This window comes from Gorilla gorilla, chromosome 5, assembly GCF_029281585.2.
Source record: "Gorilla gorilla gorilla isolate KB3781 chromosome 5, NHGRI_mGorGor1-v2.1_pri, whole genome shotgun sequence".
NCBI lineage: Eukaryota > Metazoa > Chordata > Mammalia > Primates > Hominidae > Gorilla > Gorilla gorilla.
The window spans coordinates 135,121,765-135,138,360 of record NC_073229.2 but is presented as its reverse complement, the minus strand read 5'-3'; the positions used below and the strand labels follow the sequence as shown (position 1 = coordinate 135,138,360).

General features: G+C 45.8%; 1 protein-coding gene and 1 long non-coding RNA gene across 4 annotated transcripts in view; one reads left to right on the top strand and one right to left on the bottom strand.

Annotated features, from left to right (window-relative positions):
• RPF2 (ribosome production factor 2 homolog) overlaps positions 1 to 2,063 on the bottom strand; it is a 45,134-nt gene extending 43,071 nt beyond the window's left edge. Inside the window, exon 1 of the mRNA XM_031012556.3 lies at positions 1,923 to 2,063. Coding sequence (XP_030868416.1) covers positions 1,923 to 1,945 — 23 coding nt within the window. The 5' untranslated portion in view covers positions 1,946 to 2,063. The remainder of the gene's footprint in view (positions 1 to 1,922) is intronic.
• A 13-nt stretch (positions 2,064 to 2,076) lies between these two features.
• LOC129534441 (uncharacterized) lies at positions 2,077 to 16,307 on the top strand. 3 transcript variants are annotated; one of them, XR_008681045.2, is made up of 3 exons: positions 2,077 to 2,160; positions 14,719 to 14,939; positions 15,192 to 16,307. It is a non-coding gene; the product is annotated as an uncharacterized lncRNA (long non-coding RNA). The 3 variants fall into 3 exon arrangements; XR_008681044.2 differs by having other exon boundaries at positions 2,082 to 2,167; XR_008681043.2 differs by lacking the exon at positions 2,077 to 2,160 and adding an exon at positions 2,178 to 2,618.
• The last annotated feature ends 289 nt before the right edge of the window (positions 16,308 to 16,596 follow it).

The following is a 16,596-nucleotide window of genomic DNA, read 5'->3' as shown; positions in this document are numbered from 1 at the left end:
TATTTATTTATTTTTTATTTATTTTTTTGAGACAGAGTCTCGCTCTGTCGCCCAGGCTGGAGTGCAGTGGTGCGATCTCGGCTCACTGCAAGCTCCGTCTCGCAGGTTCACGCCATTCTCCTGCCTCAGCCTCCCGAGTAGCTGGGACTACAGGTGCCCGCCACCACGCCCGGCTAATTTTTTGTATTTTTAGTACAGACGAGGTTTCACCGTGTTAGCCAGGATGGTCTCGATCTCCTGACCTCATGATCCCCCCGCCTCAGCCTCCCAAAGTGCTGGGATTACAGGCGTGAGCCTCCACGCGCGAGTTACAATTCTTATCTTCACTTTACAGATGAGGCAATTGAACAGACAGGTAATGTGCCCAAGATCACACAGCAAGTAAACAGGCCAATTTTTAAAATGAGCTAGGGCTGGGAGGTGGCACATAGCCTGTAATAAAAACACTCTAGGAGGCCAAGGTGGATGGATCACTGAGCCCAGAAGTTCGAGACCAGCCTGGGCAACACTGCAAAACCCTGTCTCTACAAAAAATACAAAAATTAGCTGTGGTGGTGTGCGCCTATAGTCCCAGCTACTCAGCAGGCTGAGGTAGGAGGACTGCTTGATCCCAAGGAGGTCGAGGCTGCAGTGAGCTGTGATCGGGCTACTGCACTCCAGCCTGGGTGACAGAGTGATATCCTGTCTCAAAAAAAATTTTTTTTTTAAATCTAGATTTAAAAATTCGTCTAGATCAATTACCCTGTAAAATATGAAGGGAAAATAAATTCTTTATTCTGACTTTATGATGTGACAGTAGGAGTGGCATGTTTTTACACACTTCTGTTCAAAAGAGGGGCTTCACCTCTGCTTCCTCTACAATGAGCACTTTGCTTTTCAGACAGTTCTCTGCCATCTACTGAAAGAATTCTTCCTCCCAAATAATTATGACCCTCCCTCGTCCAGTCCCATGGACACTTTGGGAAGAAAAAGAGACTATACATACACTTAAGTTTCCCATGTAGATTTTTAAAATACTCCTCCAGATAAAATGTCACATATAAAACTTCTAATCATTTACTGGTTGATAAAGATACAAATTATTCTATCTTTTGTATCTCATTAAACAGCAACAAATGCAAATAGCAATTAACATGTTTTATTAGCTGCCTGCTCCTAATTGAGGTGTGAACTAGTCCCAATACCTAGTAAACTACTCTTTGTAGTCCAAACAGCTAGAGGCATAGCAGGTGTGCAAAATCTCTGAATGACTAAAACTGTCGTTTTGGATACATGTTAACCTAGGTAAATAGCAAGAAAATCACAGCAAGTAACAGCAGGGCTGTTTAGCCCAAATGTTCTTGAACAAATTTAAAACAGGTATCATTCAAGGATAACTCAGAGGAGTGTACAAAGTTGGAAGGAAAAGAAAAAACTAATGAACATTTCTAAGTGCTGCAGCAAAGGCTCTACATACATTCTCGAAACTAACCCTCACAGCTCTATGAAGTATGACTATGGTGAGCGCTATTTTACAGAGTAAACTGAGATTTAGAGATATTTAATGACCCAAAGTCACAAAGCTTTAAGTGGACGCGCCAAACTGTCACTCAGATCTGTCGGATTCCGAGGGCTGTGCTCCTAACCCCACTCTACCATCTGTCTCATACTTCGGAAGTCAGACGTTTTTCAACTGGCTAGGATAAAAGCGGCCAACGCTTCAATCCCACATCCCTCCCATCCCACGGCTCCCACTTGAGAGCTTCCCCACTGTCTCCTGGCAAGCAACTCGCGCTGAGGAGGACCCGGGCTGGTGATCGATTGGCCCCCACCCAGGTAATTAGAGGGGTAACCAGGAAGAGTGAGAGGCCGAGACAGTACCACCCCCATCACGGGACCCTTTCACCCCAACGCTCCCCGGGGCTGAGACCCAGCGCACTTACACAACTCGATCCAGAGTGTCCATCGCTACCGCTACCTGCAACTCTTAACCAGGGGGCAGGCACGTGCACTCGGCGATTAGGTGCGCCGGAACAGGCGGAACCGGAAGCTGCGCGTAACGCCACTTCCGGGGACGGCCTCGTAGAGGGCGTCTAGAGGCGCTGGCGGCCATCTTGATCGGAATCGCGCCCTGTTCCCTTGGTTACGGATTTTTGCCCCGGCTCTTTGCCGGAGTTACAGGTGCGAGGTAATACTTTTAAGTAACACTGGCCGGGCGTGGTGGCTCGCGCCTGTAATCCCAGGATTTTGGGAGGCCCAGGCGGGCGGATTACCTGATAACAGGAGTTCGAGACCAGCCTGGCCAACATGGCGAAACCCCGTCTCTACTAAAAATACAAAAATTAGCCGGGCGTGGTGGCGGGCGCCTCTAACCCCAGCTACTCGGGAGGCTGAGGCAGGGAGAACTGCTTGAACCCGGGAGGCGGAGCTTGCAGTGAGCCGAGATCGCGCCATTGCACTCCAGCCTGGGTGACAGAGCGAGACTCTGTCTCAAAAATAAAATAAAAATAAAATAAAATAACATAGACCCTCGCAGTTTGATGTACGCGCTAGTGTGTATACCTGGAGTCAGGTATTCAGAAACCAGATTTTATTCTTCAAGGAATCCCAGGATGCTAGAAAGGTTGATTGATTGCACGGTAGGTACTCACATAAGCACTAAAAACATTAATGTGAAAGGGGCACTATTGACAACTGTGCGATCAGTGTGATCAGAGTTTATGACTACCACAGTTGCCTAGTACATAAAAGATGCGCAGAAAATGTACTGCTGATCGTGATTTTTCCCCAGTTTTTAAGTTACCATATAATTCACATACCATAAAATGTACCCCTTTACAGTGTACAATTCAGTGATTTTTGGTGTATTCACAAAGATGTGCAAATATCACCACTAATTCCAGAATATTTAATCACCTCAAAAAGAACCCCCCGACACACACACCCAGTAGCAGCCCATGCCCCACTTCCCCCTCCTGCCAGCCCTTGGCAACCAATAATCTACTTTATGTTCAATGGATTTGCCTATTCTGAACATATATAAATGGTTTCGTGCAACGTATGGCCTTTTGTGTTTGACTTCTTTCACTATCTGTTTTTGAGGTTCATACATGTTGTAGCGTGGATCAGTACTTCCATTTTGTTAGGACTGAATAATATTCCTTTGTATGGATATACCACATTTTGTTTATACATTTATCAACCTAGGTACTTTTTTTTTTTTAGACATAGTCTTGCTCTGTCGCCAGGGCTGAAGTGCAGTGGTGCCATCTTGGCTTACTGCGCCGTCCGCCTCCTGGGTTCAAGCAGTTCTGCCTCATCCTCCCAAGTAGCTGGGATTACATGCACGCACCACCACACCTTGCTAACTTTTGTATTTTTTAGTAGAGACAGGGTTTCACCATGTTGGCCAGGCTGGTCTTGAACTTCTGAGCTCAGGTAATCCACGCGCCTCGGCCTCTCAAAGTGCTAGGAATACAGGCGTGAGCTACTGTACCCGGCAGCTTATGTACATTTGAATGGTTCCCATTTTTTGGCTATTATGGATTATGCTGCTTTGTGTTTTTTTGTTTTGTTTTGTTTTGCTTTGCTTTGTTTTGTTTCTGAGACAGAGTCTCACTCTGTCACACAGGCTGGAGTGCAGTGATGCAATCTCAGCTTACTGCAACCTCCGTCTCCTGGGTTCAAGCGATTCTAGTGCCTCAGCCTCTCGAGTAGCTGGGACCACAAGCGCGTGCCACCACACCCAGCTGCTTTGAATATTAGTGTACAAATTTTTGTGTGGACATATATTTTCAATTCTCTAGGAGAAAAATTGCTGGGTCATATGCTGACTCTTAAGTGTAACATTTTGAGGCACTGGTAAACTGTTTTCCAAAGCACCTGCACCACTTAAATTCCCATAAGCAATGTAAGAGAGTTTGGTATTAGTTTCCTATTTCTGTTGTAACAAATTATCACACATTTATTATTTTATACTTCAGGAAGTCAGAAGTCTGAAATCAGTTTTGCAGATCTAAAATGTAGGCCGGAAGCGGTGGCTCACACCTGTACCAGCACTTTGGGAGGCTGAGGTGGGCGGATCACGAGGTCAGGAGATCAAGACCATCCTGGCTAACACGGTGAAACCCCATCTCTACTAAAAATACAAAAAATTAGCCAGGCGTGGTAGCATGCCTCTAGTCCCAGCTATTTGGGAAGCTGGGGCAGGAGAATCACTGGAACCCGGGAGGTGGAGGTTGCGGTAAGCTGAGATCGCACCACTGCACTCCAGCCTGGGCAACAGAGTAAGACTCCATCTCTTAAGTAAAAAAATAAAAAAATAAATAAAATGAAGAAGTCAGTAGGACTACATTCCACCTGGAGGCTTCAGGGGAGAATCGGTTTCTTGGCTTTTTCCAGCTTCTATAGACTGTCTGCATACTTTGGCATTTCTCCATCTTCAAAGATCATCAGTTGAACTTCTCCTTCCATTGTCACATCTTTTTCTCTGATGCTCTGACACTCCTAACTCCCTCTGGCATCACCTGGATAATCCATGATAATCTCAAGATCCTTAATCGTATAGCAAATTCCTTCTGGGCATATAAAGTAACATATTCACAGATACCTGGGGGTTCTCAACATCTTTGGGCTGGGAGTTGAAGGAAGCATTGTTCTATCTACCAAAGGTTCCAATTTCTCCACTCCTCACCAAAACTTAGCATTGTCTATCTGTTTTATTAAGCCATCGTAACGGATATGAGTGGTATCTCATTGTGATTTTCATTTCCTTGATGACAAATGATGGTGAGCATGTTTTCATGTGCTGATTGATTACCCATTTTTATATCTTCTTTGGGAAAATGCCTATCTAAATCCTTTGCCCAGTTTTTAAATTGGGTTGTCCTTTTATTGTTGAGTTCTAATATTTTCTCATGTATTCTAGATATAAGTCCCTTACCTGATACATAATTTGCAAATATTTATCCCATTTAGTAGGCGTTATCTTGTTAATGTCCTTTTCAGCACAGATCTTTTGAACTTTGTTGAAGCCCAGTTTACCTATTTTTTCCTTTTGTTGCCTGTGCTTTTGGTATCATATCTAAGAAGCCATTCCCTATTCCAACATCACAAAGATTTACCCTATGTCTTCTTTCAAACATTTTTAATTGCAGCTTTTATATTTAAGCCTTTGGTCCATTTTTATTTTGATATATGGTGTGAGATAGGGGTTCAACTTTATTCTTTTGTATATGGATATCCAGTTGTCCCAGCATCATTTGTTGAAAAGATTATTCTTTCTCCATTGAATTGTCTTAGCATCCTTTTGCAATATCAATCGACCATAATTGTAAGGGTTTATTTCTGGACCCACAATTCTATTTAATTGATCTGTCTGGTTTTCATTATGATAGTTCCACACCTTTGATTACCATACAGCATTGTAGTAAGTTTTGAAACTAAGAAATGTGACTTTTATGATTTTGCTCTTTTGCAAGATTGAACTTCCATATGAATTTTAGGGTCAATTTCTCAATTTCTGCAACAAAGGCAGCTTGGATTTTTCTTTTCTTTTTTTTATGTTATTTTATCAATTTATTTTTTTTTTTGAGATACAGTCTCCCTTTGTTGCACAGACTGGAGTGCAGTGGTGTGAACACAGCTCACTGCAGCCTTGACCTGGGCTCAAGCAGTGCTCTCACCTCAGCCTCCTGAGTAGCTGAGATCACAGGCATGCACCACCACGTCTCGCTAATTTTTAAATTTTTTATAGGGATGGGGTCTCATGTTGCCCAGGCAAATCTCAAACTGCTAGGCTCAAGCAATCCCCTTGCCTCAGCCTCCCAAAGTGTTCAGATTATAGAAGTGAGCCACAGCACCCGGCCTGACTTCTTTTCCTAGTTTGTTGAATGCTTTTTATCATGCAAGTGTGTTGGATTTTCTGTGTGCTTTTTCTGCATCTATTGAGATGATCATGTTGTTTTGTCCTTTATTCTATTAACATTTTGTATTACACTGATTTTCATATGTCCAACCAACCTTATATTCTTGGAATCAATCCTATTTGGTCATGGTGTATGATCCTTTTTATATGTTACTGGGCTCAGTTTGTTGATATTTTGCTGAGGATTTTTGTGTCTATATTCATCATATTGGCCTGTAGTTTTCTAGTGGAATCTTTGTTTGGCTTTGGTATTGGATTAATACGGGCCTAATAGATTGAGATGGGATGTAATCCCTCCTCTTTAGTTTTTTGGAAAAGTTTGTGATGTCTGCTGTTAAGTGGCAGGACTGGTGGTGATGTTAGTGAGATTTTGCAGCGGTTATTAAGGATTTTTTTTTTTTTTTGAGATGGAGTCTCACTCTGTCACCCAGGCTGGAGTGCAGTGGTGTGATCTCAGCTCACTGCAACCTCCGCCTCCCAGATTCAAGTGATTCTCCTGCCTCAGCCTCCCTAGTAGCTGAGACTACAGGCGCCCACCACAACACCTGGCTAATTTTTGTATTTTTAGTAGAGACGGGGTTTCATCATATTGGCCAGGCTGGTCTTGAACTCCTGACCTTGTGATCCACCTGCCTCGGCCTCCCAAAGTGCTGGGATAACAGGCGTGAGCCACCGCACCTGGCTAAGAATTTTTTTTTTCAGTAAAACTTTATTAACCCACTCATTATTATCAGAATACAAATAGGAGTACACTGCACAGTGAAGAATTTGCATAGCAAATGAATGACATGAACAAAATATTCAGAAGTGTCACACACTTAAATTGATTAATTCAAGTATTTATTTTCGTGAAAATAATTTGTGAATGGCATGGTCCCTATCATTCTCCCCTTAATAACTTTTCAGTAACATGTTGTACTGACATGTTCAGTAATTGTTGTAAGTTAATACAATTGTATTTCATTTATCCTTAAATTGTAGTTGTTTTGATATATACATGTAATTTGAACTGGCCTCTCCTGAAAAAATTCCAAATGAGTATTTAACAGTACAAAGTTACTAATCACCATTTAAAAAAATGTACGATACAGCTGAGTAAAAGTATAGAAAATATTGTTATATTTTATAAATCTAAATATAGGTCAAGTTATTCTTGACAAATTCTTTGGAAAGAAGCTAATGCAAACAAATACTAGAGCAGCACCCCCTATAAGAAAGTACATGGTCCTTAGCACTTTGGGAGGCCGAGGCAGGCAGATCTCCTGAGGTCAGGAGTCCAAGACCAGTCTGGTCAACATGGTGAAACCCAGCCTCCACCAAAAACACAAAAATCAGCCAGGCATGCTGGCAGGAGCCTGTAATCCCAGCCACCCGGGAGGCTGCGGCAGGACCAGCTAAGAATCTTTAAATAGGGAGATTATCTTGGATTTTCCAGATGAGCACCAATCTAATGACAATGGACTTTATAAGAGGGAGGTAGAAGTTTAAGAGTCAGAGAAGGAAATGTGATAATGGAAGCAGAGGTCAGAGTGAGAGAGATAAGATGTAATGCAGCTGGCTTTGAATATGGAGGAAGGAGCTACAAACCAAGGAATTCAGGCAGCCTTTAGAACCTGGAAAAAGCAAGGAAAGAGATCTTGATTTTAGCCCCGTAACACTGGAACTTACAATTGTTTTTTGTCTTTTTTTTTTTTTTTTTTGAGATGGAGTCTCACTCTGTTGCCTAGGCTGAAGTGTGCAGTGGCATGATCTCAGCTCACTGCGACCTCTGCCTCCTGGGTTCAAGCAATCCTCCTACCTCAGCCTCCTGAGTAGCTAGGATTACAGGCATGGACCACCATGCCCGGCTAATTTTTTTTGTATTTTTAGTAGAGAACGGGGTTTCACCATGTTGGCCAGGCCTGTCTCAAACTCCTGACCTTGGCCTCCCAAAGTGCTGGGATTACAGGCGTTAGCCACCACGGCCCAGCCTTGAACTAAGAATTTGACCTCCAGAACTGTAAGATAATAAATTGATGTTGTTTTAAGCCACTAAGTTTGTGGTGATTTGTTACAGCAATAGTGGAAAATAATACAGTTCCCAAATGGGAGCATGAAATAAGAGTACAAAATAAAATTTTTCAGACATGATAGTAAAAGAGATCTTATTTTGCATCTGAGAAAACTAGAACCTCTACTATTTTCACCTTCTTATTAATGATACACAAGTATGGCCGGGCTCCGTGGATCACACCTGTAATCCCAGCACTTTGGAAGGCTGAGGGAGGTGGATCTCCTAAGCTCAGGAGTTCAAAACCAGCCTGAGCAACATGGTGCAACCCCATCTCCACCAAAAAATACAAAAAATTAGCTGGACGTCATGGCATGTGCCTGTGGTCCCAGCTACTTGGGAGGCTATGGTAGGAGGATCACTTGAGCCTGGGAGGCAGAGGTTGCAGTGAGCAGAGATCGTGCTACTGCACTCCAACCTTGGTGACAGTGTGAGACTCTGTTTCAAAAAAAAAAAAAAAGATGCATGTGTATGGCTGCCTTGAACCCATATACCAACTATCAGTAACTACCAGCTACAAATTGACATTAACAAAGGTGTATATTTACTTTGTACTGTATTAATAAAGTAAAATGTACTTATAGGCAATTTTATAAACAGCATTTTCTCATTCCACAGGGAAATAATGGTCAAAGTCATAAAATATAGCAAATTCATCTCCAAAATCAATACAAACATTTCTGGAAGATAATTCCATGTAAACCTTAGACATGTTAGGAAAGTTGAATATTTTCACATAAGCTATTGGAACAAGAGGAAATAAGAACAGATTCTAAAAAATTAAAAACTGCTGCTATACGAATAGAAAAGTATATATCGTCAGTAGTTTCACTGAGCTGGCTGTCTATCCATAAATTTATGATCAGCCGTGCAGTACATAATGAATAAATGAGTGGAGTTGCAAACATTTTTTTTTGAAACGGAGTCTCGCTCTGTTGCCCAGGTTGGAGTGCAGTGGCGTGATCTCGGCTCACTGCAACCTCCGCCTCCTGGGTTCAAGCGATTCTCCTGCCCCAGCCTCCTGAGTAGCTGGGACTACAGGCGCATGCCACCACGCCCGGCTAAATTTTTTGTATTTTTAGTAGAGACAGGGTTTCACTGTGTTAGCCAGGATGGTCTCGATCTCCTGACCTCATGATCCACCTGCCTTGACCTCCCAAAGTGCTGGGATTACAGGCGTGAGCCACCGTGCCCAGCTGCAAACATTTTTTATAATGGGCTTAAGGAATAATTCTCCATGATGCACCTTAACAATACAATCTTTTTTTTTTTTTTTTTTTTTTTGAGACGGAGTCTCACTCTGTCGCCCAGGCTGGAGCGCAGTGGCGCGATCTCGGCTCACTGCAAGCTCTGCCTCCCGGGCTCACGCCATTCTCCTGCCTCAGCCTCCAGAGTAGCTGGGACTATAGGCACCTGCCATGACGCCCGGCTAATTTTTTTGTATTTTTTACATGGGGTTTCACCGTGTTAGCCAGGATGGTCTCGATCTCCTGACCTTGTGATCCGCCTGCCTCGGCCTCCCAAAATGCTGGGATTACAGGCGTGAGACATTGCGCCCGGCTTTTTTTTTTTTTTTTTTGAGACAGGTTTTGCTCTATTGCCCAGGCTGGAATGTAGGGGCATGATCACAGCTCATTGCAGCCTTGACCTCCCTGGGCTCAGGTGATCCTCCTACCTCAGCCTCCTGAGTAGCTGCAACTACAGGTGTGCAACACCACACCCAGCTAATTTTTATATTTTTTGTAGAGATGGGGTTTCTCCATGTTGTCCAAGCTGGTCTCGAACTCCTGGGCTCAAGCAATCTGCCTACCTTGACTTCGGCCTCCCAAAGTGCTGGGATTACAGACGTGAGCCACTGCGCCCAGGCAACGATATGATCCTTTTAAATTGAAAAGTATTGTTTGTCAACAAAAGCAATCCACTGCATTCAGTGTCAAAAGTAGTACTTAGTGGGAGGCTGAGGCAGGCAGATGGCTTGAGCCCAGGAGCTCAAGACCAGCCTGGGCAACTGGCCAAACCCCTTCTCTATTTTTTAAAAATAATATTACTTAATTTTTTTTTTAAAGTAGTACTTAGTGTGATAGCTATACAGGGACTCTGGTTCTAACATTAGCTTTTAAGTAATCCTAGTGAGTTTAAGGCAATTAAACGGCAAAGAAATTCATAAATGAAATTCTAGTCTCACAAAATATTACATAGTTAAAAAATAAGACTTTATTTTACTAAATTTGAAACACTTATAAATAGGTAAGGAGCTTAACATGTATAATGTTTTCGTCAGAATTTAAGATTTTATTTTCCTCTTCAATTTAAGGTAGAACTACACTATTGCGTAGATGGGTTTCTTTTGCAAGATTACAAATCTCAAGAATATTCCACTTCTTTATACTTTTAATAGAGATGAGGTCTTGCTATCTTGCCCAGGCTGGTCTTGAACTCCTAGTTTAGGCAGTCCTCCTGCTTTGGCCTCCCAAAGTCTGGGATTACAGGCATAAGCCACCACGCCTGGCCTACTTTTTAATATTTTTCATGTTTTCTAAAATACATATGTATCAGGCCGGGTGTGGTGGCTTACGCTTGTAATCCCGGCACTTTGGAAGGCCAAGGCGGGTGGATCACTTGAGGTCAGGAGTTGGAGACCAGCCTGGCCAACATGGTGAAACCCCGTCTCTACTAAAAATACAAAAAATTAGCTGGGCATGATTGTGCACGCCTGTAATTCCAGCTACACGGGAGGCTGAGGCAGGAGAATTGCTTGAATCCAGGAGGCAGAGGTTGCACTGAGCCGAGATTGCGCCATTGCACTTCAGCCTGGGCGACAGAGTGAAGACTCCGTCTCAAAAAATAAAAATAAATAAATAAAATACATATGTATCAATTAGTATTATGTTTGGCTATTACAGAGAGTGACCTAACGAAGAGAGTAGCTTATTTCTCTCTTAGGTAGAAAGTGCCAAAGCCTCTGCCTTCTCTGCCTAAACAGCAGCAATAGCTACAGGTTTGGAAAGACATTCACAATCACAGGACCCCAATAAGCCTTGTGGAACCCAATCTGGCACCCAGCTCACTCAGTATTCCAGGATACAGAACAAGGAACAGCACAGCAACACAGTAGCATGAGACTTATTTCTGCAGGAGTCTTTACTCCAGCCTCCCAAGTGTCAGCTGGGGGGTAAAGAAACAAGATCATTTTCGGTGGGTGCAGAAGCCACCTGGCTTAGAAGCTTTATGCTCCAGAAAAACCAATTCCTGTTGAAACAGGACATGAGTATTGCTTCCAGAAATATTTGCAATAAGGAACACCACACTTAAGGAATCCCAAAGCCCATGTTTTGAATGGGCATTTGTAGTATGTGTTAGTCTTCCTGGTCCAGATAGTTTACCAATAAGGTGTCTTTTTTTTTTTTTTTTTTTTTTTTGAGACACGGTCCTGCCCTGTAGTACAGTGGCATGGTGTGATCTCGGGTCACTGCAACCTCCACCTCCTAGGCTCAAGCAATCCTCTTGTCTCAGCCTCCTAAGTAACTAGGACTACAGGCGCGCACCACCATGCCCAGCTACTTTTTTGTGTGTTTTTTAGAGAGGGTTTTGCCATGCCACTCAGGCTGGTCTCGAACTCCTGGATTCAAGTGATCCACCCATCTTGGCCTCCCAAAGTGCTGGGATTACAAGTGTGAGCCACCATGCCCAGCTAAGGGCTCATTTTTAATCATAAACAATATTGCCTAATATTACAGCTGACATTCCATTATTAACTTGCCTAGTAGGTTTCCAGAGAAACAGTGCTGAAAGCCAAATTCGAGGTCATTTCACCAGGGAGAAAGAAAGGATTTTATTAACCCTTTACTCATAGCAGTACTGGGTAATGTCACAGTATCAGGACCCAGTCTTCTATATTGCTGCTCTGCCATTCATGGCTTCTATTTCCAAAGTTACTTTGAAGTCCAAGAATGCTGCTGGATGGAGCTCTAGCTACCACATCCGTGTTCCAGTAGGAACAGATGAGCCCTGCTGCTTCCTCTTAAGCCTTTAAGTTAAAGGAAACTTCCCAGAAGCACCAGTCAGCACTTGTTTTTTTCTTGGTTTTTTGTTTTTGTTTTTTGTTTTTTTTCCATCACTCAGCACTTCTTATTCCATGTCAATGCCAGAACTTAGTCATATGACCACATATATCTGCAAGGAAAGCTAGGCACGTTGCTAACCTGAATACATTCTGGGATTCTGATACAAAGCCAAAAAGGGAGAATAGATAATTGGGTCAGGCAATTAGCATTCTCTCCTATACATACATATAGGGGGAACAATAAGCTGTTCATTAAAAGCTGAGACTAAAAAAAAGTCATATAAATTATTAGCTGGGCATGGAGGCATGTGCCTGTAATCCCAGCTACTTGGGAGGCTGAGGCATGAGAATCGCTTGAACCTCCGAGGTTGTGGTGAGCCAAGATCGTGCCACTGCACTCCAGCCTGGGCTGAGTGACTATCTCAAAAGTAAAAAAATTAAAAAGTCATATAGACATTGGAAAGATTATGCTTATAATCATCTGCTTATGATTTGAAAATGCTTTTTATTAAGGTAAGTTATTTTCCAATTAAATACAAAACTTTTTAAAGAAAAAATTCTTTGGGCCAGGCATGATGGCTCACACCTGTAATTATAGTACTTTGTCAAGGCAGGAGGATCACTTGAGCTCACTAGTTTGAGACCAGCCTGGGCAACATGGCAAAACCCCATCTCTACAAAAAATACAAAAATAAGCTGGGTGTGGTAACACACCCCTGTAGTCCCAGCTACTAGGGAGGCTGAGGTGGGAGGATGGCTTAAGCCCACGAGGTGGAGGTTGCAGTAAGCCCAGATTGTGCCACTGCACTATAGCCTGGGTGATACAGCCAGAACTTGATTTAAAAAAAAAAAAATTCTTCATCCTAGAACATTAGCTCTTTAATCTGTTAAAATAGCTATATCTCCATCAATTGTGAGATGTAATTAACATGAGGTATGTTTTAACTTACTGGTACTAGGTTAAACTATAGGAAATTGCTGTTGTTTTGTAGTTGGAAACAATCAAATATTAGCAATTTTACACAGCTCAACCTGTAACAAAGTATCGAAGAGTGAATAATTTACTTAAAAAATATAAACTAGCACAGATTTATTTTACTGCCATAATAAAATGACTAATACAGCTGACTTCCAATAATCTTTCTCAAGTGGGAATTATTTTTCTTGATAAAATACTTTGTTGTAGACTAAAAATAGGCCCCAAAGATTTCCATGCCCTAATCCCTAGTATTAATGCCTGTGTATGTTAAATGACCTGGCAAAAGAGACTTTGCAGATGGAATTAATGTTTTTTGGTTTTTTGGGGTTTTTTTTTGAGATGGAGTCTCACTCTGTCACCCAGGCTGGAGTGCAGTGGTGCAATCTCAGCTCACTGCAACCTCCGCCTCCCAGGTTCAAGCAATTCTCCTGCCTCAGCCTCCTGAGTAGCTGGGATTACAGGTGTGCACCACCACACCTGGCTAATTTTTGTATTTTTAGTAGAGATGGGGTTTCACCATGTTGGCCAGGCTGGTCTCAATCTCCTGACCTTGTGATCCGCCCGCCTCGGCCTCCCAAAGTGGTGGGATTACAGGTGTGAGCCACTGCACCTGGCCAAAATTAATGTTATACACCTTTGGCTGGGTGCAGTGGTTCATGCCTGTAATCCCAGCACATCGAGAGGCTAAGACAGGAGGATCACTAGAGCCCAGGAGTACAAGACCAGCCTGGGCAACATAATGAGACCCCATCTCTTCAAAAAAAATAAAAAAAAAACCAGCCAGGCATGTTGGTGCGTGCCTGTAGTCTCACCTACTCAGGAGGCTGAGGTGGGAGGATTGCTTGAGCCTGGGAGTTCAAGGCTGCAGTAAGCTGTGGTCACACCACTGCACTCCAGCCTGGGTGACAGAGCGAGACCCTGTCTCAAAAGAAAAAAAAAAAAGTTGGCCGGGTGCAGTGGCTCACGGTTGTAATCCCAGCACTTTGGAAGGCTGAGGCAGGCGGATCACGAGGTCAGGAGATCGAGACCATCCTGGCTAACACGGTGAAACCCTGTCTCTACTAAAAATATAAAAAATTAGCCGGGCGTGGTGGCAGGCGCCTGTAGTCCCAGCTACCCAGGAGGCTGAGGCAGGAGAATGGCGTGAACCTGGGAGGCGGAGCTTGCAGTGAGCCAAGATCGAGCCACTGCACTCCAGCCTGGGCAACAGAGCAAGACTCCGTCTCAAAAAAAAAAAAAAAAAAAGTTATCAACCTTAAAATAGGGAGATTATCAGGCCAGGCACAGTGGCTCACACCTGTAATCCCAGCACTTTGGGAGGCAGAAGTGGGTGGATCATGAGGTCAGGAGGTCGAGACCATCCTGGCTAACACGGTGAAACCCCGCCTCTACTAAAAATTAAAAAAAAATTAGCCAGGCATGGTGGCGGGTACCTGTAGTCCCAGCTACTCGGGAGGCTGAGGCAGGAGAATGGCGTGAACTCGGGAGGCGGAGCTTGCAGTGAGCAGAGATCTCGCCACTGCACTCCAGCCTGGGCAACAGCGTGAGACTCTGTCTCAGACAAAAAAAAAAAAAAGAGGGAGATTATCCAAGTGGGCCCAGAGTAATCAAATAGACATTTAACAGTGGAAATGGAAGACAGAAGGGTAGGTCAGACAGAGGGATGATAGAAGTAACAGGAATGTTTCAAAATGGGAGAGGGACTTCACCCACTATTGCAGGCTCTGAAGAAAAGGGGATCATGAGCCAAGGAATGAAGGCAGCCTTCAGAAGCTAGAAATGACCCTCAGCTAACAGAGAAGAAGGAAAGGAGACTTTGATCCTTTAACTGCAAAGAACTGAATTCTGCCAACAACTAAACAAACAAGGAAATGGATTTGCCCCCTACCCCAAAACCTCCATAAAGGAATGCATTCCTGCCAGCACCTTGAATTTAGCCCAGGTAAGACCCGCGTCACACTTCTCACCTACAAAACTATAAGACAGTACATTTGTGTTAAGTCACTGAGTTTGTAGTAATTTGTAACAGCCTCAAAGGAAAACTTTATATACTTACCTTAATACAACCTTGAATTTAAAGGACTCAGAAGGGTCCCTAAAGTAATTTAAAAATATTTCATTTTGCTCTCTCCCTCTCCCTCTCCCTCTCCCCACGGTCTCCCTCTCCCTCTCTTTCCACGGTCTCCCTCTGAAGCCGAGCCGAAGCTGGACGGTACTGCTGCCATCTCAGCTCACTGCAACCTCCCTGCCTGATTCTCCTGCCTCAGCCTGCCGAGTGCCTGCGATTGCAGGCGCGCGCCGCCACGCCTGACTGGTTTTCGTAATTTTTTGGTGGAGACGGGGTTTTGCTGTGTCGGCCGGGCTGGTCTCCAGCTCCTAACCGCGAGTGATCTGCCAGCCTTGGCCTCCCGAGGTGCCGGGATTGCAGACGGAGTCTCGTTAACTCAGTGCTCAATGGCACCCAGGCTGGAGTGCAGTGGCGTGATCTCGGCTCGCTACAACCACCTCCCAGCCGCCTGCCTTGGCCTCCCAAAGAGGCAAGATTGCAGCCTCTGCCCGGCCGCCCCCCCGTCTGGGAAGCGAGGAGCATCTCCGCCTGGCCGCCCACCGTCTGGGATGTGAGGAGCCCCTCTGCCTGGCTGCCCAGTCTGGAAAGTGAGGAGCGTCTCTGCCCGGCCGCCATCCCATCTAGGAAGTGAGGAGCGCCTCTTCCCGGCCGCCATCACATCTGGGAAGTGAGGAGCGTCTCTGCCCGGCCACCCATCGTCTGAGATGTGGGGAGCACCTCTGCCCTGCCGCCCCGTCCGGGATGTGAGGAGCGTCTCTGCCCGGCCGCCCCGTCTGAGAAGTGAGGAGACCCTCTGCCTGGCAACCGCCCCGTCTGAGAAGTGAGCAGCCCCTCCGCCCGGCAGCCGCCCCGTCTGAGAAGTGAGGAGCCCCTCCGCCCAGCAGCCACCCCGTCTGGGAAGTGAGGAGCGTCTCCGCCCGGCACCACCTCGTCCGGGAGGGAGGTGGGGGGGTCAGCCCCCCGCCCGGCCAGCCGCCCCGTCCGGGAGGGAGGTGGGGGGATCAGCCCCCCGCCCGGCCAGCCGCCCTGTCCGGGAGGTGAGGGGCGCCTCTGCCCGGCCGCCCCTACTGGGAAGTGAGGAGCCCCTCTGCCCGGCCAGCCGCTCCGTCCGGGAGGGAGGTGGGGGGGTCAGCCCCCCGCCCGGCCATCCGCCCCATCCGGGAGGTGGGGGGGTCAGCCCCCCGCCCGGCCAGCCGCCCCGTCCGGGAGGGAGGTGGGGGTGTCAGCCCCCCGCCCGGCCAGCCGCCCCGTCCGGGAGGGAGGTGGGGGTGTCAGCCCCCCGCCCGGCCAGCCGCCCCGTCCGGGAGGGAGGTGGGGGGGTCAGCCCCCCGCCCGGCCAGCCGCCCCGTCCGGGAGGGAGGTGGGGGTGTCAGCCCCCCGCCCGGCCAGCCGCCCCGTCCGGGAGGGAGGTGGGGGGGTCAGCCCCCCGCCCGGCCAGCCGCCCCGTCCGGGAGGGAGGTGGGGGGGTCAGCCCCCCGCCCGGCCAGCCGCCCTGTCCGGGAGGTGAGGGGCGCCTCTGCCCGGCCGCCCC